Source organism: Melopsittacus undulatus, chromosome 2 (assembly GCF_012275295.1).
Source record: "Melopsittacus undulatus isolate bMelUnd1 chromosome 2, bMelUnd1.mat.Z, whole genome shotgun sequence".
In the NCBI taxonomy this organism is placed as follows: Eukaryota; Metazoa; Chordata; class Aves; order Psittaciformes; family Psittaculidae; genus Melopsittacus; species Melopsittacus undulatus.
In genome coordinates this window covers 10,164,321-10,185,571 of record NC_047528.1, presented here as the reverse complement: position 1 = coordinate 10,185,571, position 21,251 = coordinate 10,164,321, and the positions used below count along the sequence as shown (strand labels likewise).

Sequence of the window (21,251 nt, the reverse complement as noted above, 5' to 3'; positions counted from 1 at the left end):
ATATGTCCATTTATTACAATAAGTTTGGCAAGCGATAGCAAGCAAAACAGCGCTGGGCGGCCGGGGAGCCTCTCGTGTCAGGGAGGCACCCCGTCTTCGGACGGCCCTGGTGCGGGATATCCCACTAAACCGGATCAACGACCCTCCAAAGTGATACGCAAGCAAAAGAAAACCGGTGTACCCCGTAAACTTTGTGCACGCAGACCGAGCGAAGACTCAGGAGTGAGTAAGTATAGGCCGGTTATCCGTTCGGTTGGGGTTGGGTTCCCCGGAGTGTGATTGTGTGAGACGTCCTTCTGGACGAAGCGAGCGCGGACCCTCTAGTAGTGTGGTTCCCTACTCCCGCGAGGGACTGGGCCACAAATGAGGGGAAGTTCGTGAGTGTGTGAAAGAAGGCACTCCGGAACATGGGACAGATGAAAAGCAAGCCGTCTGCCTCCATGGGGAGGGAGTATCGGGTGCAGCTCCCAGAAATACCCCCTGACAGTCTTTTAGGACTAATGATTATGTATTGGAATGACTTCCTATCTAGGAAAGGGAAGGATAAATAAAAAATGATACATTATTGTGTAGAAGTATGGGGAGGACAGAAAATTAGAGCCGACAATTTATATTGGCCAGTTTTCGGCACATTTGAAGATTGGATTTGCCAGGCACTAAACATTTATGTGAACAATAAGGAACCTTCCTCATTAGAAGAAAGTGAATATGCTGCCCTATGGTTAGGGAAGGATACAATAGTCCATCTTTTCACCTTTAAAGAAAAGTTGCAAAAAGGGAAGAAAACTAAAACTAAGAGGAAAACCCCTTTTTCCCCTTCTCCTTATTATTCTCCTGTACCAAATGCTCCCCCTCTGGAGGAGAATGAGTCAGGTTCAGAATCAAACTGAACAAACTGCGTCTGGGGTTCTGACTCGGAGCTAGACACAGAGAAAAGAACAGGAGAAGTTATATCACTTAAGAGAAGTGGCCATGGGAGGACACCAACCTGGAGTAGGGTATGTGGCTGTTCCCCTTAACTCAGAGGATGTTAGAGGATTCAAAAAGGAAATGGGGCAATTATTAGAGGACCCTATCGGAGTCTCTGAAAGATTAGATCAGTTTCTGGGACCTAATATTTATACCTGGGATGAGTTAACAGCAATCTTGAATATTTTATTCACTCGAGAAGAAAGGGAAATGATTAGGCAAGCTGGAATGAGACTTTGGGAGCAACAACACCAACAGGGTCCACATGTGGACACTAAATGGCCTATGCAAAGACCCAATTGGAATAACCAAGATGCAGGAGACAGGGGCCAGATGTCTGATTTATGAAGTATAATTATTCAAGGCATCAGAGAATCTGTGCCCAGGGGCCAGAATATTGGAAAAGCCCATAGTGGTTATCAAAAGAAGGATGAAACCCCCACTGAATGGGTAGAGAGGTTACGAAAAACTTTGCAATTGTATTCTGGCCTGGACCCTACCACTGTGGTGGGACAGACATTGCTAAAAACTCAATTTGTGGTAAAATCTTGGACAGATATTAGAAGGAAATTAGTGAAGATTGAGGATTGGCAAGAGAAGGATTTAGGAGAACTGTTAAGGGAAGCTCAGAAAGTGTATGTACGGAGGGAAGAGGAAGCTCCAAAATAGATAGGTTAATTAACAAAGGGCTATTAGAGCCATGTATGTCTCCTTTTAATACCCCAGTTTTACCAGTTAAAAAGCCTGATGGCAGCTACCGGCTAGTACATGATTTACGGGAAATAAATAAAGGAACTATGTCCTGATTCCCTGTGGTAGCCAACCCCTATACCCTGTTAGCCAGTTAAGTCCTGAAAACCAGTGGTATAGTGTGATAGATCTAAAAGATGCATTTTGGGCTTGCCCCTTGAAAAAAGAATGTCCCCAATAGACTATCCTAAAATCGAAGACTCCCAAATTCAGCCATCTGTTTTGCAATTTATGGAGAGGCAAGAGAAAATGTGAAAGAAGGGCTTAGTAGTTCAGAGACCTCCACTAGATGTTTCAATACACAACATTAAACCAGGAGACAAAGTACTTGTTAAAACATGGAGGGAATCCACCCTGACTCCTTGTTGGGAAGGATGTTTTTGGTGTTACTACAGAGACAGCTATAAGAACCGCTGAGCGGGGATGGACACATGCCAGCTGAGTTAAAGGACCGGTCCTTGAATCCCAGTGGAAAGTAATCAGCGGCCAGCCTGGAGATCTCAAATTGACTCTAAAGAAAGAGCATTGATGAACTCAGATGTAACTATCACCTGTATAAACCTTAGTTGCAATTGTTATACTTTTGTGTGTATAAGTGTAAAGTGTGCCAGGAGAAGTGGTGGGTCCATAGCTGTCATGGATATCCTCCCAGGGAGGTATGTGTAGAATGTTACAGAAAAGAACGGGATTTAACTGACCTAGCCCTTAGAGTGGGTGTATCAACAGGACAATTTGAAAGAGAGTCTAAAAAGTGGTGGAACACATTTGCATTGTGAATCAATCCAGAAAACTACTGCTATCATTCTAATGAACCTGTGCCTTTCATAACAGAAATTATCAAAATTAAATGTAGAAAAACTTCAATTGGAATAAGGTGCGACACCCCAGGAGTTACAGATAAAAAAAACTGGGAGCAGTACACAAAAAGACAGCTCAAACATGGCAGTATTAACTCCCCTGAAGAATACCTCTGGTGCCGAGAAGAGGGTACCCCCCGTGGCTCGAAGCAACCGAGTTGACAGGCGAGGCAGAGGAGTAAAAAGGTGGGGAAAGCAAATTCAATATGTAACGCTTGGGACTATAAACAAATACTGGACGAGCTGCCTGGCTGCTAGTACTAGCTCCCTAATAAACGTCTCTAAACTCCAAGAAGGTCGTTGCTATAGACACAGTGAAAAAGGTCCTAAAAACTTACATAAGAAATTTCCAGGGATATTTGAGGACCCATCAGCACTCTTGTACATGCTTCTATTGCTATTCCTGCTAACTTCGGTAACTCTGGGTGATCATGTACATCAGCCTTACAAATGGACCTTGAACAGGTGGGAAGATCAAGCAGTACTCAGGACCACAATTACACCGGGATCTCCCAGTTTCACCATTTACCTTTGTGATTTAGTTCCCATAGAGCCATGCCTCAACGAAGTAGGGTTCTATTTTTGCCCTAGTTCTAATCCTGGAAAAAGTTACTGCAACTATCCTGGTCACTACTATTGTGCTTATTGGGGTTGTGAAACAGTTGCCCCCAATTGGATACCTGGTGGAGGGAGAGACCCACACTTAAAGGTAGGATGGGCACCCTTTGGATGTAAACCTCACAAACGAGATTCTGTAGGTGGCATTGTAGCCGCTGGAAATTGCAAATACATTTATATAAATGTATCCACACCCCAAGACCCCGGGTGGTTCTTGGGAAAAACATGGGGAGTAAGACTATGGGAACCAGGAACTGATCGTGGAGGCCATTTATATATAAAAAAGGAACCCATACCCAATGATCCTGAACCAGTAGGGCCAAATGCATCACTAACAGGTGATGATAAAATTCCAACATCCACCCCCATAAGAAATGAAACCTTTAAAACAATCTGACAGTTCTTCCACGATAACTCCCACGCCTTCCACCATGGAAAGTAATTGCTTATGGAAACTAGTACAAGCTAGCTATACTGTATTCAATGTTACAAACCCAAATCTAACTGAACATTGCTGGTTATGCTATAACACCCCCTTTTTATGAGGCAGTTGGAGTCACCACAAAGGCTAGACGAATAAATGGTACTAACCCAGCACAGTGTTTGTGGGAAAAAAGAACAATCAGCAAGGCATTACTCTGACCCAAGTCACAGGAAAAGGAAGATGTATAGGTTCCATACCTAAACAGAAACAACACCTGTGTGGAGTGATAAGCAATAAAAGGAGAAACACTATTTGATTGGTTATTACCTGCCGCAAATACTAGATGGGTTTGTGCGAGTCTAGGAGTTACACCCTCTAATTCAATGAAAGTCACAATTATTGTATTCAGGTAATGGTAGTACCAAAAATTGTGTAACATCCAGAACAATTTGTATATGACTATCACACTGTCCAAGAACAATCATTTAGCCAAATGTGAACCTTTTACAGCACTTACAGTTGCTACATTATTAACAATTGAGGCAACTGGAGTGGGTACAGGAGTGGCCTCTGGTTAACCAACACAAAGAATTCAGTTCCCTTAGGATAGCAATAGATGAAAATTTGGCTAAAATAGAGAAGTCTGTAAGTGCTCTAGAAACATCCTTAAGATCCTTGTCTGAAGTGGTGCTTCAGAATAGGCGAGGGTTAGACCTAATGTTTTTGCAACAAGGGGGACTGTGTGTTGCTTTAAAAGGAGAATGCTGTGTATATGCTGACCATACTGGTGTGGTACAGGACACCATGACAAAATTACAAGAGGGGCTAGAAAAGCGAAAAAGAGAGCAAAGCTGGTATGAGTCGTGGTTTAATTATTCACCTTGGTTAACAACATTATTGTCAACTTTAGCGGGACTGTTAATTTTGTTAATTGTAGGCCTTTTGGACCATGTATTTTGAATAGATTAATATCAGTTGTGAAAGGGAGATTAGAAGCAGCACATTTAATGATAGTTAGGACCAAATATGAACAAATAAAAGGAGAAGAAACTGATTTAATTAATGCAACCGAAATGCTATCACAATTTGATAAAATGATAAATAGAAGAAGGGGGGATTGTAATAAAAGAGATAATGTTTGTTAATCAAATCCTGCTTATGCTAGTAGAAAAACCAGATGTTGGCCTTGAACAGTTAAGGAGTAAGGCCTTGTATTAACCACAGACAATCTGGTAATGTAGATGGTGCTTGTGCAAGCTTTGTACTTATGCAAGATATGCCGAACTACACATTTGTTAAGGGAAGCTCACACAATGGTTACAAGAGGAAGACTTGAGGCCTTCATCCCAGCGACCACCAGGAGGCAGAAAAAGACCCCCTAACAACAGGCTGGTGCAGACGCAGAGTACACCACGGAAGGACACGTATACCGGAATTAGAGGACTATAAGAACCACAACCATGAGAAAGGGGGGCTTGTGCCCTTGGTGGAGCAGAGGCTCCCCGGCCACCCAGCGCTGTTTTGCTTGCTATCGCTTGCCAAATTTATTGTAATAAATTGATATATTATTTTACTTAATTGGCTCTCTGATTTTATCCAAGCACTCTATAACAGTGTACAGAATGCCTGCTGTGGTGCCAGCCTCAGAGTGCTGAGGGTGGGTGAGGTGGGGGAAAGAGAGCGGTTTGTTAGCCTGAGGTACTGGAGAAGTGATCGTTGCTCTTTTGAGAGACGTTTGAAATACTCATACAGTTACATGTTGTTGTGCTTCCTTACTAAGGGTCTGTGTGGTGCCAGATGTTAAGAACAGAGCTGTAATAGAGGCGGTGGATGATACTGAGCTGCTGACTGTAAGTACCAGCCACTGTCTGGGTAGCTAGAGTTCTGTTGCTTCTCGTGTACCTGCTTTGATGTTAGGCTGTTACGTTGCTCGGTGTTGGGTTTGTCAGGCTTTGGGTGAACCAGTGCTATCAGCAGTCTGTTAAGCTGGGAAAAGACTTTTAAGAACTTGTTAACTACTGCTGTGCACAAACAGCACTACCAAGTCCACCGCTGAACCATGGCCTTCAGTGCCCCACCTACATGTCTTAAATACTTTCAGGGTGATGAATCCGTCGGTTCCCTAGAGAGCCTGTGCCACTGACAGCCCTTTCAGTGAAGAGATTTTTCCCAGTATCCAAACTTAACCTGCCCTGCTGCAACTCGAGGCATTGCCTCTTGTCCTATGGCTTGTTATTTGGCAGAAGAGACTGGCCCACACCTTGCTACAACCTCCTTTCAGGCAGCTGAAGGGAGCAGTAAGAGCTCCCCTGAGCCTCCTTTTCTCCAGGCTAAACAACCCCCGTTCCATCAGCCGTTCCTTACAGGACTTGTTCTCTGCCCTTCAACACTTTCGATGCCACTCATGGAACTCACTCCAGCAGCTTAGTATTTGTCTTGTAATGAGAGGCCCAGAACTGAACAGTCTAGGTGCAGCCTCACCAGTGCTGAGTAGAAGGGGACTGTCTTTGCCCTGGGCCATGTTGGCCACTATCTGATCACAGAGTCACTGAATCCCGAGGGTTGGAAGGGACCTCAAAAGATCATCTAGTCCAACCCCTCTGCAAGAGCAGGGTAACCTAGAGTACATCACACAGGAACTTGTCCAGGCGGGCATTGAATATCTCCAACGTAGGAGACTCCACAACCCCCCTGGGCAACCTGTTCCAGTGCTCTGTCACTTACGGTAAAGAAGTTCTTCCTGATGTTAACATGGAGCCTCCTATGCTCCAGTTTACACCCATTGCCCCTTGTCCTACCACTGGATATCACTGAAAAAAACCTAGCTCCATCATCCTGACACTGCTGGCCTTCACCCCCTAGGCACAAGCTGGCTCATGCTCAGCTGCTGTTGACAAACACCCCAGGTCCTTTTCTACCAAGGAGCTTTTCAGCCACTGTAGCATTGCATGGATTGCTGTGTCCCAAGTGCAGGACCCAGCACTGAGCCTTGTTAAACCTTACACAATTGGCCTTGGCCCATTGATCCAGCCTTTGCAGATCCCTCTGCAGAGCCTTCCTACCCTCCAGTGGATCAGCACTCCCACCCAGCTTGGTGTTGCCTGCAAACTTACTGAGGGTGCACTAAATCCCCTTATCCAAATAATTGATAAAGATACTAAACTGAAGTGGTCCCAGTACTTACTGAGCCCTGGGGAGCACCACTGTGACCAGCTGCCAGCTGGGTTTAATTCCATTCACCACCACCCTTTGGGCTCAGCCACCCAGCCAGGTTTTTAACCACTAAAGAGTGCACCCATCCAGGCTGTAGGCAACCAGTTTCTTCAGGAGAATGGTGTGGGAATGCTGTTCTTTAATGTCTTGAATTGGTTTTTAGGGCAAACAAACATGACTGATACAGATGGATCCCAGGCTTCTGATTCTGATTACCCTGATGACCAAGAGCTAATGAGCAGTTGGCAGGAAGAACCTTGTAAAATACGTGCATGTGAAACAAATACACAAATGGAGTGTTCAAGGCAAAGGAATGCTGCTTCTGATGAATCTTCAGATGAGCTTAACATACGTAAATTGTCAGCTGCTTCACCTGAGGTTTTGCTGGACAGCAGTGATTCAGAAATGTGAGTTTTTATCTCTAGTTTAGAATTTTTCATGTGAAGAACCTGTGTCATATATCACAAAAGTATACATTGTATTGAAACTAAGTATTTTTTCTTGTTCTCAGTGATGCCTCTGTTGCTGGTGGCAGTGGGTACCATTCCAAATGTTCCACTGCCCGTGCAAAACAAAAACAGGAATCTGAGTCTTCAAGGCGACAAGCTGAAGCTGCAGCAGGAGTGCCTGACAATGAAAGCTCCTCAGATTCTTCTCTGTCCCCTCAAAGTCCACCGAAACCATCAGAAACTCCAAAGAAGACTAAGACAAAATTCAATTTGAAAGCCATTTTTGACTATCACTTCAGGGGGAAAAAGTTTAAGGCTGCTGCACGCCGAAAATACATGTATGGCACAGAGAAGAAGAGGAAGAAGAGAAAATATGTGAGCACACAGATGCCTGTGGGGAGGCCACCACTGACTGCCTCACCTCAAGAGCGAAAGAGAAGGCTGCTAGACAGAGGTGTTCAATTCCCTTTTTTAAAAAATATTACGGGAAGAAACATATTCCCCTGAAGATGGTTCTTGGCTATGAGGTGAGTGCTCTTATTTTGTGGGATAGGTGTATTATTTCTTTCTTTAGTCTAAACATAGCAAGTTTAAATTGACAGTCATAGAGCCATAGAACGGTTTTGGTTGGAAAGGATCCTAAGATCACATAGTTACATCCCCCTGCCATGAGCAGGAACACTTTCCACTAGACCAGGTTACCCAATAGTGGTATTTTTAAGATCTTGCCCGATGTGTTTGTTATTTTCTTCTTCAGCAAGCAGCTCTAAAGGGATATTTCCGGTACATTGAAATGCTTAAATATGAAGAACATCTTAAGAAAGCTTTGAAAGCTCTTGAGGCTAGTGAAGACTTGGAAAGAGAATGTCTGATGGAACGGAAACACAAATACTTGGATGATGAAGGCCCCATTTCCCCTATTCAGGAGACAAAGTAAGTTTAGCTTTATGTTTTTAGGTGGTATAAGACTTCTGTGTTTTTCTACTTTAATAGAGGTGCATGACACTCCAGCCTAGCTTCCCCTTACTCTTGGTCTACCCTCTGTTCCCTGGTGTGGGGAGGCCATCTATTCTGCTTTTAGTTGTGTATCTCCAGAACAGCATCCTGAAGCTAACTCTGTTCTAGACAAGCCAGTACAACCCACTACTTAGCACAGTGAAGGAATTCAGGAGATCAGTTGTTTGCAGTAGCATATGATGTTGGGACAGTTAACAGGTATATCAAATTCAGTTCCTACTATCCTGTCCTTTATCATGGAATCAGCTGGGTTGGAAAAGACCTTTAAGATCATCAAGTCCGACCATTATCCCAGCACTGTCAAGGCTACTGCTAACCTGTGCCACTGAGGGCCTCATCTACCTGGTTTTTGTATATTCTGGGGATGATGATTCCATCGCTACCGTGGGCAGCCTGTTCAAATGCCTGATCAGCCTTTTGATGAAGAAATATTTCTTAATATCCAATCTAAACATCCCCTGGTGCAGCTTGAGGTTGTTTCCTTTTGTTCTGCTGCTGTTGTGAGAAGAGACCAGCTCCCCCCCTCACTACAACCTCAAGTAGCAAAGTTCTCTAGAATAAATGCAGATGAGCTCATGTGGATGCTGATTCTTTACATGAGATGAGTACTAGTGAACCAGTCCTTCCTGTGCCACTTGTTGAAACCATTGTGCAAAATGATTTTATCTCAATGTTGAGAAACCTGTGCATGATAGTGGAATTTAATCTTGTTTCATGGCAGTATGGAGATAACCATTAAGATATCATTAAGAAATATAATAATATCATTAAGAAAGCTGTGTAGTGTTGTTAGCTGAGTACCATCCCCTTGGTACTGTATAATAAATACCTGACTGTATTTTGTTTGTTTTCTGGCTTGTTGACATCCTAGCTTGTTTGCCAGTGCAGTCCTAAATATCTCTATACTACTGTTGATGTCTGCCACTGAATCTTTATTCTGCTGCTAAGCACTGCTGCTGTCCTGCCAGTGCTGTTTGTGTGGGTGCAATTCTGCTGTCAGAAACTGTCATTTGAAAACAGTCTTATGTAGAAGTAGTAGTATTGTACACTGATAAGCTGTAGCACTGCTGTAATTATTAAGAGGTTTCTCTTAATAGAGGGGTTGCAGCAGAAAAATAGTTGACAGATTTTTAGACTACTGTAAAAGTCCAAAGCTTGATTTGAATTTTTATTTCAGTGATAATGATGACAGCTTGAATTCTGATAATCAAGAAGACCATGATGTCAGAATAGTGGTGAGTAAATATTCTTTCATTTCAGAAACTAACATTTTTTTTCTGCAGAGGTTAAAGATGCTTTGAGTACTTAAATCTTGATCTTAGATCCTTGATCTTAGATCCAGAGTTAACCATGTGAAACCTGTGAATCTTGATCTGTAATCCATAAGGAGGTTGCCTTGAGAGCCCACACTCTCTCCTCTTTGAAATAATGCTGGAATGTTTAGGAAATACAGAATTCTGTGAAGAGTTCTTAAAATTTGCAAAGTTACTACCAAAATATTATCTTTTAAGTATCTCAGAACTAAACTTGTGAATCCTTCTGTCTTCTGTATTCCTAGGATAACAGCTCTTTTATTCTAAGCAGCAAAATTCCCAGTAAGAAAAAATCAAAGCCAGAAAAGAAACGTGCAAAATTAACTGAAGTGATTGAAGTAGAGGAGGAATATGACAGCAGCTGAGAACTTTGGGCTTCTGTGGTTTTACGTTAGTGAACAGGCAAATGAGATGGCAGTGGTCACTCAACGTGGTCACATTCAGTTTAAGGTGAGTATATTGGGCTTGTGTCTGAGACAGTTACAAAACAAATAAAAGCTTAGCAAAAGCCAGGTTGGAAGTGTCTTCTGTGCTGTCCTGTGTCAAATGTATAATATCCATGGCTCAGGGGCTGCTCATCTTGCTGAAATGCTCCTACAGCTCAGCTTCTGTTAACCAGTGATTCACAGGACTTGTGTACAAGCAGCCCAAAGGAGTGGTAAATGCTGCATCCCTGGCAGAATTCAAGGCCGGGTTGGACAGAGCCTTGGGCAACATGGTCTAGGGTGAGGTGTCCCTGCCCATGGCATGAGGGGTTGGGACTAGATGCTTTTAAGGTCCTTTCCAGCCCGAACCATTCTGTGATTCTGTGAAAAGAAGGTCCAGATACTGTACACAGCAGCAGCACAGTGTAGAAAAGTACATTCAGAAATCACTTAGTTGAGGCTTTCAGTGACATGATTTGGTGGTGGGCTTGGCAGTGCTGGAGTAGTGGTTGGACTTGATGGTTTTAAAGGTCTTTTCCAACCTAGTTGGTTCTATGGTTCTGTGTTTCCATGCACATGTACATCTACTCAAGTTACAAGGGACAGTTTGGACCCTTTCATAGCTGACTGGTGCTACTTAAGATTATTTTTCTGTCTTGAGAAAATGCAGGATATGCTGTGAAATACTTCAGGAGCTAAGTCAAGGTTGAAGATGAAGCTTTATGCAGATCAAGTGCAAACAGTAAAAGTGCAAAGTGGTTAGTCAACTGGGACAAAAGTTTCTTGGAGAATATGGTTGATGCGTTCGGATGATGATAAAATGGACTTGTGTGATTGAGGTGGTCTGTTCCATGTGGAATAACTTGTCAGAAAACTGTGCTCCTGAATCTAATCCAGTAATCTGGAATTAGAAGTTACCTTAAAATACCTGTAGCAGTACAGTGAATCTTGAATTACAAGATTCTTCCCTTGCCCTTCTCCGTCCTGGGTGAATTCTGATGTGAACATGACTAAGCACAAAATGGAACCTTCACAAACATTGTCCCAGTTGCAAATACTCTCCCAGGGGTGTTTTAGACAGTTGGGACCGTGAGTAGTGAATGTTTAGTGATGTTGGAGGATGGCTGACTTGATAACAAGGCTGTCTTCCTAGCAGCGTCAATAAAAAAGTGTTTAAGAAGTTTACTTGTGAATCAACAAGATTTAAAAAGCAAAGCTGATCTGTGTCACTCTTGGTAACAAATCATTATTGGCAGTAAAGCTGTTTAGCAGTTAAAAACAGTCTGTGCCAAACAGGGATGTTGTCAAAAAAGGACTTCATATCTGCTTGTTTCATTTCCTTCAAAACACAGTTGACAGTGGGAGCAAATTCACAGTAGGTGCTCAGTATGATTACTAGAGCAGGTCAAGTTGCATCCCCTGTGTGCTTCAGTTAAGGTCCCAAATCTTTGTAAAGGAAGTTGGGAGTTTTCCAATTGCAGCTTAGTGGCTCCAGGGAGTGTTGGAAGATGACATTTAATACTGGTCCAAAATTAATGGCTAAATGTAACTCTTTTAGGGATCTACCTGAGAGATACTCTATGGCTTGAGAGACTCATCCTGGATCTAGGAGTGGGGTTCTTGCAGGGTAAGGTGTAGCAAGGCATTATGTGGGGTCCTGCTCATTCTGCAGTTCAAGTGATGAATTTTTCTGTTCAACTGCTGAGTGACTCAGAAATGAACTAAATTTCAATTCTGATTAGAACTGGATAAATCACATGAAAATCAGGCCAACTGTTACATTGCTTGCTGAAACATAGCCTTTGGCTTTAGGAATCTCAGTTGCTTGATTGTATCTGATAGTTTGTATTCCTTTGCTTTTCTTCTAGTTTATGGTGCTTTTGGAAGAGGAAATGCCACTTGGTTTTCCTGATGTAAAAGGTAAGCTCTTAACTGGTTAACAGGGGGACAGCAGAGAGAAGCTCTTAGTCTTGCACTTAAGTCTTGCTGAAGCTGTCTAAATGTCTAAAACATCTTCCTGTAGAATGTTACCAACTCTGTGTGGCTCCAGGACAGCCTAGGAAATGGCATGGAAGAAAATGCTGTGTAAGATTACTGGACAGGAAAACATATTTAACATGAGAATCCCTGAGCTAAAGCTGGGCAAGCAGTGAAACCTTACAAGAACATAGTCTCTTATTTGGCTGGTGCTGTAGTGTGGGTGCCAGGCTAGATAATACACCAGCTTGACACAGCTTCAGTTGTTCTTACAACAGAGTATCTGCTATTGAATTCCTTGCCACAATTACTTTGGTACAAACTGCAGCTGTGTCTCAAAATAGAAGAGATGATAGTGGAAGGTGACAGTTACTAATGGCCACTGAATAGGAAACTGAGATATAGCTTCAAATGTACTTTCAAAAGCAGTGGAAAACTAAAAGCCGCTGCATTCAATCTGTTCCAGCACGTGTTCAGTTTTTGTCTGTTGCTGTAGACAAAAACCTGGAACCTAGTGCTTAGAAAAAACCCTTCTTTTGCAACCCACAGCTGATGAACGTATTGGTTGTGTTACGTGTATGAAGGGACAATATTTGCATGTGTTCAAGCAAAGTCTTTCAAATACTGATGAACCTAGGGCATGGATCCCATGTCACAGATCTGCAGAAGTGTAGTGCAGTTACATCTGTTTCTTTCCAGGTTCTGCAGATGGAGCATAGCAGCTTTTGAGTGCTTCAGTTCTTATGGCTGTTAGCTGGTTTGTGATGTACTTGAGTGGACTCCTGTGGAGCACATTGATGAAAGAGGTTAGTTTTGTATTTCTGCTGAACTTCAGCATAAAGGGTATCAGATTTCTTCAGGCAAGTACTATTTCCACAGCGAGTAACGAGACTGACTTATGCACTGGATGGTATCTGCACCCAGCAGTGTCTCCCTGGTGGGGTGTTCAAAAAGCAGTGCTACAGTATTTCAGCAGCTGGCATCGTTGGTTTCCATGCTGATGTGCTGGTTAAACTTGGTATTTCTGTTGAAACAAGTACATTAAAAGTTTCTTATTGGAAAGTTTATCAAATGCAACATTGAAGAACTATAATGATACTATTTCAAAATACTTCTTTTTAAAAGGGCATTCCTGTGATGTCTGGAACGCAGTGGAAAACACCTACTTGAGGGTAAGTATTGAGGAAATAGTTGATTTTTTCCTGGGTGGAGGTAGTTGAATAAGGATCATAAAAGCTCAAGTCTTAGGTTTTGGTTACCTTTTTACAAGGAATCAGGATTTGATTTTTGAAACACAAATCCAAGCACCAGATGGCAGTTAAGTGACATGTGTCTGCTGCAGTTAACTGGCTGGGCTTCCAAACCAGAAGCTGTTCTGCAGCCATTGTGAAGAGTTGTTATGCCATGTTATTCAACAAAGACACAACTCACTGTGTGTCTGAATTGGAAAATGTGGCTAGAAAAGGAACAGGTTGTGCTTTCCTCACTGTACAGTTAATTGCAGTGGTGACAATGAGACCTGTAACAGGTTGACTTAGTGGGACAGCTATGCAAATGTAGCTGAAAATGCAGCTACTGCAGAATCCCAAGGATGGGCTTGTTTAGATTCTCCATCCTGCCTACTAGAGGAAGTAGAATTAGCAGGTGGGGGAAGAACACTTGCAGTGCTGCATTCTTGTAGATGGTTTATTGGAGCATATTTGTAAGCTTTAAAATGTGATGTCATAGGGGTTTCCTTTGTCAGGTATCTCCCTTAGCTGTACCTCTGTGCCATAACGCTCCAGTTTCTCACATAGTGGATAGATGCTGTTGGCAGTTGTGTGATAGTCTGGGCCATGGATCTGATTTCAAAAAACCCACTTTGTTTTGTTGTTAGCATTTGGACAGTGTAACTGGACCACAGTCTGTCTGCTTCATACTGGGGGGAAGTTCAGTTTAGATATTAGGAAGAAGTTCTTTGCTGTGAGGGTGGTGAAGCACTGGAACAGGTTGCCCAGAGAAGTAGTAAATGCTCCATCCCTGGCAGTGTTCAAGGCCAGGCTGGACAGAGCCTTGAGCAACATGGTTTAGGGTGAGGCATCCCTGGCCATGGCAGGGGGCTGGAACTTGATGATCTTAAGGTCTTTTCCCACCCAAATCATTCTGTGATTCTATGATAGATATGCTTCATTCAGTATTTTAGTAACTTATTAAGACTTAAACTTCAAACTGTTACTCAGATGCAACAATTTACTTTTTAGGGAGTCCACCTGGTAGTCCAGTCTGAAGCAGCATCTTGGTAAGTTAGTGTGCAGATTGCTTTTTAACCCTGGCTTGTTGCAAGTTAGCTGGCTATAGCTTGGTGATCTGTAAAATTGCTGTTTTCTTCTTAACTGACAAGGTGCTCTGCTTTAGGAAATATCAGAGCTTTTCTCCCACTAAACTTGAGAGTGCAGTGAGAAAACTTGTTGTGATGATTGGCAAAATGTTCAACTGCTCTGAAGAGAGTGAGTGAGAATGGCCTTTCTGAACAAACCCACCACTGAGTGTCCTTTTCACGGCACTTACTCTGGGCATCTTGAATACTTAACGTGCATCATTTTGTATGAGCAGAGATGGTGATTGTGTCTTTATTTAAAATAGAAATGAAGAGCTGTCAGGTGAAATAAGAGAATATTCAGATGTTAAGTGTGATTCCATATAGTGTCTATAAGGAATGCTTGTGATGGTTAGAACCACTAGAGTACCAAGGCCTGCTCTAGGTTCTGCTGGTTTGTGTGCATTCCAGTGTCAGTTTGTGACCTGATCCTGCCTTTACAGATCGTATGTGATTAGAAAAGATGACAGAAGAAATGCAGGATGCTATTTCATGGGAATCTGAAGGCTATTCTGGAATTGGTTAGTATGGTGTAAGGTTCTGAGTATTCCTTAATGGTGAATGGGTTCTGGTTTTCAGTGGTGGGAAGTCTGTGACTGTGGGAGGTTTCAGGGACTTGTTTCTACACAGTGTTACTGTGTTGTAATGTAGCATGTACTCTGTTTAGAATTGATTTTAACTTTTGATTTGTCCAAAATCAGTATGTCTCAGTCAAAAAGGAGCTGATTCAGCTTCTTACACTAACAGTTTCATTTCTACAAGCAAGTTATGCTTGGCAGGAAGGGGGATTCTGTTTGAATACAGTTTTGTAGTTCATTCCCTTTGTCTTTCAGGTAACATTAACTTTTAATGCTGTGAGGGAATTAGACTAACAAAGGGGGAAGATGAAGTATCACTTACTCTCTTTCTTCCCCAGATGTCTTGAAACAAGTTAAAAAGACAGTAGGTTCTGTGGGCAATGATAGTTTCAGACTGCTTGATTTTTACCTGTTGCTATAGCTTAGCATACCAGAAGTGCTGAGGTCTATCCCGATAGGATCTCTTCTGTAGGTTCGTGTCGTTGGAAATGCCTCACAGAACAAACTTGTGGTTTCGCTTTACCCATTGAACTACCTGTTAGTTCTGTGGGATAAAACTGCAAGACAGATGTTAATGTAGCATCCAGGGAGCTGTAATAACACATCATGTTCTCCTTTAGGTACTGACTTGTGTTTTGATACAAATAGCAAAGATGATTCAAGTGGAAAAGCTTGGTAAGAATGAAGAGATGGTGTGTTTTGGGAGTTGAGGTGTAACTAACATGAATTGCATGGTGTTTCTGTGATCACTAACACTTCCCTGTGGTTTGAGTTTTCTGGATGGCTTGTGCCTCCTTACATTATGAAAGCATGAGAATTGTTTTGGTGGCTGTAGGTAAAGAGGCAGCACTATGGCATCTGTCTGAGCTTCAGGTAACTGCATTTAGAATCACAGATTCAGCTTGGCTGGGAAAGACCTTTTAAGATCAAGTCCACCACACCGTATCTCAGATACCAAGAGATGCATGATAGTTTCATACTTGGGTTATATTTTAAAGTTTGGGGTTTAAAGAGTTTAATTTCTCAGCAACTCAGCCAGTTTACTGTGTGCAGTTAAAATTTCTGGCTTCTAGTCTGTAGAGTGCAGTGTTTAAAGGAAACCAAGCAAAGTACTTTGAAAGAAGTACAAATCCTTCACAGTAGGAAGGATTCTAATAAATTCCATGCCAAAAATATGGAAAAATTCTGAAGGTGCTGTTTCCATTAGGTGAATTCCACAATATTTTCCCTCAGGGTTGCATGGCAACTGCATCAGTGTAGTCTGTCAGTAGACACTACCTGGTGCATACAAGCTTTATTGTTAAACGAGCAGTTGTGGATGAAAAAGCACTGTGGGTGTTGCACTGAATGGTATCTGCACCCAGCAGCATTCTCTGCTGGGATGTTCAAAGATCATTGCTACAGGAGGTCAGTGTTGGCATTGTTGTTTTTCATTCTGCCATGTTGGGTGATATGGTTTAGTGTGAGGTGTCCCTGCCCATGGCAGGGGGGTTGGAACTAGATGATCTTGAGGTCCTTTCCAATCCTAACTATTCTATGACTCTGTGGTTGTTAAACTTGGTATTATTGCTGATACAGTTTTTGTCCTGCTCTGAGATTTGAGTGTACTCACTTTCTAGCTGCATGTTCAGTATGAGAACTGGATACTTGTCTCTGGAACTCAGCAAGTGCATTCTGTCCTTTCTAACAGGTGCTTTAGGATGCAGAGTAAAGTGGGTGTTGCTGTGCTGCAGGCATGAGCTGCAGAAGATAACCTGTGACAGGTAAGCACCAAGATCCTGCTTAATTCAGATACTTTCATGCTACTTCACAGTTCGTGTGTTAACTTGTGTGACTGGAGCATGGAAACCTCAGTAAACTCTTCTTAGAAGTGTGGAAGTGGTTGTCTTGTAGTAGAGAGGACTGAGCAGTTGTCAGCCCAGATTTTGGCAGTATTGAGCAGGCTGCTTATCTGCAAGTCATTGCATGTGCCTGTATATTTAAATGGATGTCACAGTTGTGCAGCAGTTTGTACTGGTTTCCAAATTAGACTGTTGTTGGTTGTGAGGAGTTCTTTTGGATGTGGAGTTTTTAACAGGTTGGATGGGGCTTGGAGTAACCTGGTCTAGTGGAAGGTTCCCTGCCTGTGGCAGGGGGTTGGAACTGGATGAGCTTTAATGTCCCTTCCAGCCCAAACCATCCTGTGACTTTTAGGCTTGTTGGTACACAACTTGGCTTATATATTGGCAGGACTGATTTGCCCTAATAAGAAGGGATGGGCAACTGGAATATTGATGCAAGCCCCAGATTTAGGTTATCACCAACCTAACAGCAGTGAGGAGAGGATCTGGGTCATTACCAAGGCTGCTGGGATGTTGCTGTTTCTGGTGAGCTGTGGACATGACCATAAAGCAAAGCCATCAGACTCCTGAACTGCTACATCGTGTGGCACTAAGTCTGCTGGGAATAAAGTTTTTCTCTTAAGTCACAGACATACTCTTCCCCTCTGCTGCTAAAAACAAGTTCTTGCGTATGTGTGGCTGTATCTTGGGCATCTCCAACACTGAAGCTATAGAGGAGCAAAAGGCTCTAGTTAGGAAGGTTGTAACTTGAGCTGCAGAAGCTGCTGTTGAGGATGGTTGTTGTGCACACAGGAGCAAAAAAGCTTCTCCATGCAATTTACACCCAACTTGTGAACTCTTCACTAACCAATTCTGACTCCTTAACTCATAGTGTCTGCATGTGGGAGGCCTGAGGAACCCTGATTTGCCATCAAAGTGAGTCTGAAGGTGAGTGCTTAGCAGGATGACTGGTGCTACAGAGAAGCTCGAGGTCACTTCAAAGAGGGTTTGCATGGCTGAGAAACCAGCAGCTCTTAACGCGGTGACCGCATATTGAAATCCTCTGCAGGATGCCGTGGACACGTGGTGTGTGCTATGGTCTATTTATGAGGAGATAAACCTGATGTAGTTGGGCCTTTTGGAGTATAAAAGGATGTTTATTCACTGCCCTTGGGGTTTTTGAGATGTTGATGTAGGAGGAAGCTGATCAGTTTAATGCTGAAACCAGCTGACTTCCACGGCATGGAAAACTGAAGAACACGTTGATCCAGTTGTGGCACAAGCAGTCTTGTAACTTCATTGCTGCTTATGTGTCCATGGAAGGACAGTGAAGTTGGTGAAGGGTCTGGAGCACAATCTTATGGAGAGCAGCTGAGGGAACTGGGGTTGTTCAGCCTGGAGAAAAGGAGGCTCAGGGGAGATTTTATTGCTCTCTACAACTACCTGAAAAGAGGATGAAGAGATGTGGGTGCTGGTCGTTTCTCTCAAGTTCCAAGGGATAGAAGGAAATAGCCTCAAGTTGTGTCAGGGGAAGTTTAGATTAGATTTAGATGCTAGAAAAAAAAATCCTTTCCCAAGGTGGTTGTCAAGCACTGGAACAGGCTGCCCAGGGCAGTTCTGGAGCCACCATCCCTCATGAGGTACTCCAAAGATGTGTAGATGTGGTGTACAGGGGGGGTATGGTTTAGTGGTGGATTTGGCAGTGCTGGGTTAAAGCTTGGACTCAATGAGCTAAAAGTCCTAACAGATGCTTTTCCTCTCTCAGGTCCTGGTGATGTTGCTGCAAGTCTGCTGCAGAGAACTGCATGGCTGTTATCCACAGTGTTTCCTGCAGTAACTTATTAACCACTCAGCCTAACTCCCCTCACTGTTTTGGGTGCTGAAGTAGTGTGCAGTGTTTGGAAACTGGTTCAGAAGCACAGGAGCCTTTGTCCTTACCCTCTGTCACAACTTGCCTGCAGTGCCCTTGTGGGAGATGTGAAGTTGCCAGCTTGCTGTTGCAGAAGACCCAACTAAGAGTATAGATCAAGTTTTAATTTGAGTGGTAAAAGCTTTATCAGCTGTTTTCTGTTCCCTTTCCTGAACCTCAGGAGAGAATGTGCAGAATATCAGAATGCTTAAATAAAATCAATGTCAGAGAGCTGCAGCCTGGGATTAGTTCCTGTTGCTCTGGTGTAAGCACAGGGGAGTGTGTGAATAAATCATGGTAGCTGATCCCCTGCAGAGTATAGGCTCAACCTCTTCCCCTGAGGATGGAGCCAAAGCGTATTTTTGCATGAGAGCCTGAGCAGCCCTTGCAGAACCATTACAGTCAAAATGAGAGACTGTTAATTGTACTGCTGATGTGTTGCAAGAAGCTTCTGCCTCTCCTCACCCTGGAATGACAACCTGCCTTTGGCTTTTGCTCTTAAATTGCTTCAGCAACTGCAGTACAAGCAACTGTACCAGGCACTGAAAAGCCCAGTGAAAACAAGCCTGAAGTGTAGGTCATGGCTCATCAAAAATAAGCTCAGACTGTTCTGTATTTTAAATATGTAGTGAAGTGGCCCTGCTCCTCCACCTGCTCATGACCACATAGCAGCAGTTGAGCTTTGCCTTTCTCCTCATGATGTAATTCCTTGGCTCTGAATCAGGAGCTTGGGAAATGTGGATAGAAAGATGGAATTTAGAAGTAGTAACAGGGTAAAGGGTTTATTTTCTCCCCTCCATGTGCTTTAAGATACACCTCTTGACTGCAGGAGCTTGCATGTCTTCATCTTAAATCACACAGTGCAGAGAACAGATAAAAGTTAAACTTCACAAAAGAACTGCCTTTCATCCTGAGGTGTCAAGTCATCTTAAAAAGCTTTATTAGAAAATGTTTTATACATGTATAGTACAAGGGGTTAGTACGATCTGTCTTCAAAATACAGATGCCCATCCAAAAAGGCTTTTCAGTGTCTGCTCAATCTGAGACAAACCACGATTACAGCAATAGTCTGCTGCTGTAGGGATCTTGGGAAAAGTAAGAGTTTGTTTACTCACAGTCTTCCTACAGCTTAAAGCTGAGGATTCCTCATGGCTCCACAATGAACTTAAGTGTAAGTGCAGTACTTTGTAGGCTCCTAGACTCTACCAGGACATCTGTGTTAAGCATTCAGCCAGTTATGGTGCTTTCCCAGTCTTCTTGGCTCGTAGTTTTTCCAGCATCTTCTGCAAGTAAAAACAAACCATCATACTACTGTAGTGGAGCTTGAGTGACAGGACTAAAACATGTAACCTGGACATGAGTAACAGCAGGGCAGTGAGTCCAGCTACTGCTCCAAAACTCCTACAAGTCAGAGGGAACGTATGCTTACTGCTCTTGCCTGTTCATGACAAGATCTGTAAAACGATGCAAAGGCAGCACTGATATGTTCCCCCACAGGGAAGTTGAGGTGGTCAGTGCTAGAGGCAGGATACGGGTCTGGAGCCTCAGGAGAAGCCTCAGCCTGTCAGGACTATGAAGCACTTCCAGATATGCGAGGCTCAGCAAGGGGACAGAGAACCAACAGCTCAAGGCCTCTGGTTCAGCCACTGTTGCAGAGCAGCTATAGGCAAACCCAGAGGGCATCCTGCAGCCTTTGGCTCAGGTGTGCTCAGCTAGGCATGACCTCCAGCTACTGCCTTATAACAGACATTCAGTCACATTTAGACTAATAACCTGTTCTTCTGTCAAGTGGCCCTTCTGGCTCCTGAAGGTCCTAACAGCTTTTTTTTTGTTCCACCTCAAGTCGACAGAAAACCAGCCTGAGGCTGGTCACAGTGCTGACAGGGAAATTCTGAACTGGGATATCCCTTAAAAGTCAGACTGGTTTGATGGTCATCATTTCAGCTGTACTTGCACCACACCTATGTCAGATTACTCTTGAGCAGAAACCTGGTGAAGTGAGAACTGAACAGGTGGGACAATGTTGTACAGACTATGTTACCTTTTGAAACTCTTTAGCCTTTTCTCTGTTCTTAGCATAAGTTTCTTGCCTTGTTTTTTCTTCCTTTCTCACTTTTACTTCTGCAAGTTGATTATAAAGTCTGCAGAAACAGTAGGGAAAAAATTGGTTTGTCAGAAGCAAGTGGCAAAGCTGCAGTAAGTTAACATTTTTTAAGGTTTATATTGTCTCAGTTGCTAGAAATTAAGAAAGGAAATTCTGACTTCACTCTCCCATAATCCAGAGTCACATGAAATTCCTTTTTGGCTATTCCTAACCCCCAAGTTCAGGGATGCAGTTGCTGCACACTGCCCTTAGTGCCAAGGTGCAGCTGTGACCTTGGCTTCAGCTTTAATCTAGTTCTACATGAGTTGCCTCAGCAGACAGAGGAAGCAGGTTTCTTATAGCCAGCACTGCAAGAGGGTTTCCAGGAGGGAAACACCCTCAGCCTTTCTCCCAGTTCTGTGTTACACAGCACTGGGAGATCACAAACTGCTCTGAGTGGTCACCTTCACAACACACAGATGAGCTGCTGGGT

At 43.2% G+C, this 21,251-nt stretch overlaps 2 protein-coding genes, 1 long non-coding RNA gene and 8 other non-coding genes across 12 annotated transcripts in view; 10 read left to right on the top strand and 1 right to left on the bottom strand.

Annotated features, from left to right (window-relative positions):
• Window positions 1-122: 122 nt before the first annotated feature.
• On the top strand, window positions 123-14,406 carry TAF1D (TATA-box binding protein associated factor, RNA polymerase I subunit D). The gene is given in 11 exon segments (XM_034072607.1): window positions 123-226; window positions 5,399-5,468; window positions 6,995-7,238; window positions 7,343-7,749; window positions 7,752-7,807; window positions 8,038-8,213; window positions 9,475-9,532; window positions 9,856-10,060; window positions 11,904-12,818; window positions 13,138-13,184; window positions 14,253-14,406. Coding segments are annotated over 6 exon segments (1,050 nt in total). The 5' UTR covers window positions 123-226; window positions 5,399-5,468; window positions 6,995-7,005; the 3' UTR covers window positions 9,976-10,060; window positions 11,904-12,818; window positions 13,138-13,184; window positions 14,253-14,406.
• LOC115946629 (small nucleolar RNA SNORD5) lies at window positions 11,707-11,778 on the top strand. Its single transcript, XR_004080681.1, has one exon. It is a non-coding gene; the product is annotated as a small nucleolar RNA SNORD5 (small nucleolar RNA).
• Window positions 12,477-12,603, top strand: LOC115946628 (small nucleolar RNA SNORA40). Its single transcript, XR_004080680.1, has one exon. It is a non-coding gene; the product is annotated as a small nucleolar RNA SNORA40 (small nucleolar RNA).
• On the top strand, window positions 12,912-13,050 carry LOC115946631 (small nucleolar RNA SNORA8). The gene has a single exon (XR_004080683.2). It is a non-coding gene; the product is annotated as a small nucleolar RNA SNORA8 (small nucleolar RNA).
• Window positions 13,413-13,542, top strand: LOC115946623 (small nucleolar RNA SNORA1). The gene has a single exon (XR_004080675.1). It is a non-coding gene; the product is annotated as a small nucleolar RNA SNORA1 (small nucleolar RNA).
• Window positions 14,407-14,411: 5 nt separating the features above from the next.
• LOC117437899 (uncharacterized) lies at window positions 14,412-18,906 on the top strand. Its single transcript, XR_004550529.1, has 5 exons — window positions 14,412-14,889; window positions 15,567-15,621; window positions 16,637-16,709; window positions 17,659-17,714; window positions 18,532-18,906. It is a non-coding gene; the product is annotated as an uncharacterized lncRNA (long non-coding RNA).
• On the top strand, window positions 14,455-14,527 carry LOC115946630 (small nucleolar RNA Z40). Its single transcript, XR_004080682.1, has one exon. It is a non-coding gene; the product is annotated as a small nucleolar RNA Z40 (small nucleolar RNA).
• On the top strand, window positions 15,385-15,516 carry LOC115946625 (small nucleolar RNA SNORA18). The gene has a single exon (XR_004080677.2). It is a non-coding gene; the product is annotated as a small nucleolar RNA SNORA18 (small nucleolar RNA).
• LOC115946292 (small nucleolar RNA SNORA8) lies at window positions 16,286-16,404 on the top strand. The gene has a single exon (XR_004080390.2). It is a non-coding gene; the product is annotated as a small nucleolar RNA SNORA8 (small nucleolar RNA).
• Window positions 17,756-17,885, top strand: LOC115946633 (small nucleolar RNA SNORA25). The gene has a single exon (XR_004080685.2). It is a non-coding gene; the product is annotated as a small nucleolar RNA SNORA25 (small nucleolar RNA).
• A 685-nt stretch (window positions 18,907-19,591) lies between the features above and the next one.
• The window catches only part of CEP295 (centrosomal protein 295), a 37,272-nt gene continuing 35,612 nt past the window's right edge, over window positions 19,592-21,251 (bottom strand). For both annotated transcript variants that reach the window (XM_005149794.4, XM_031049595.2), the window contains 2 exons: window positions 20,717-20,816; window positions 19,592-19,958 (listed from right to left, as the gene is read on the bottom strand). In XM_005149794.4, coding sequence (XP_005149851.2) covers window positions 19,911-19,958; window positions 20,717-20,816 — 148 coding nt within the window. In that variant the 3' untranslated portion in view covers window positions 19,592-19,910. The remainder of the gene's footprint in view (window positions 19,959-20,716; window positions 20,817-21,251) is intronic.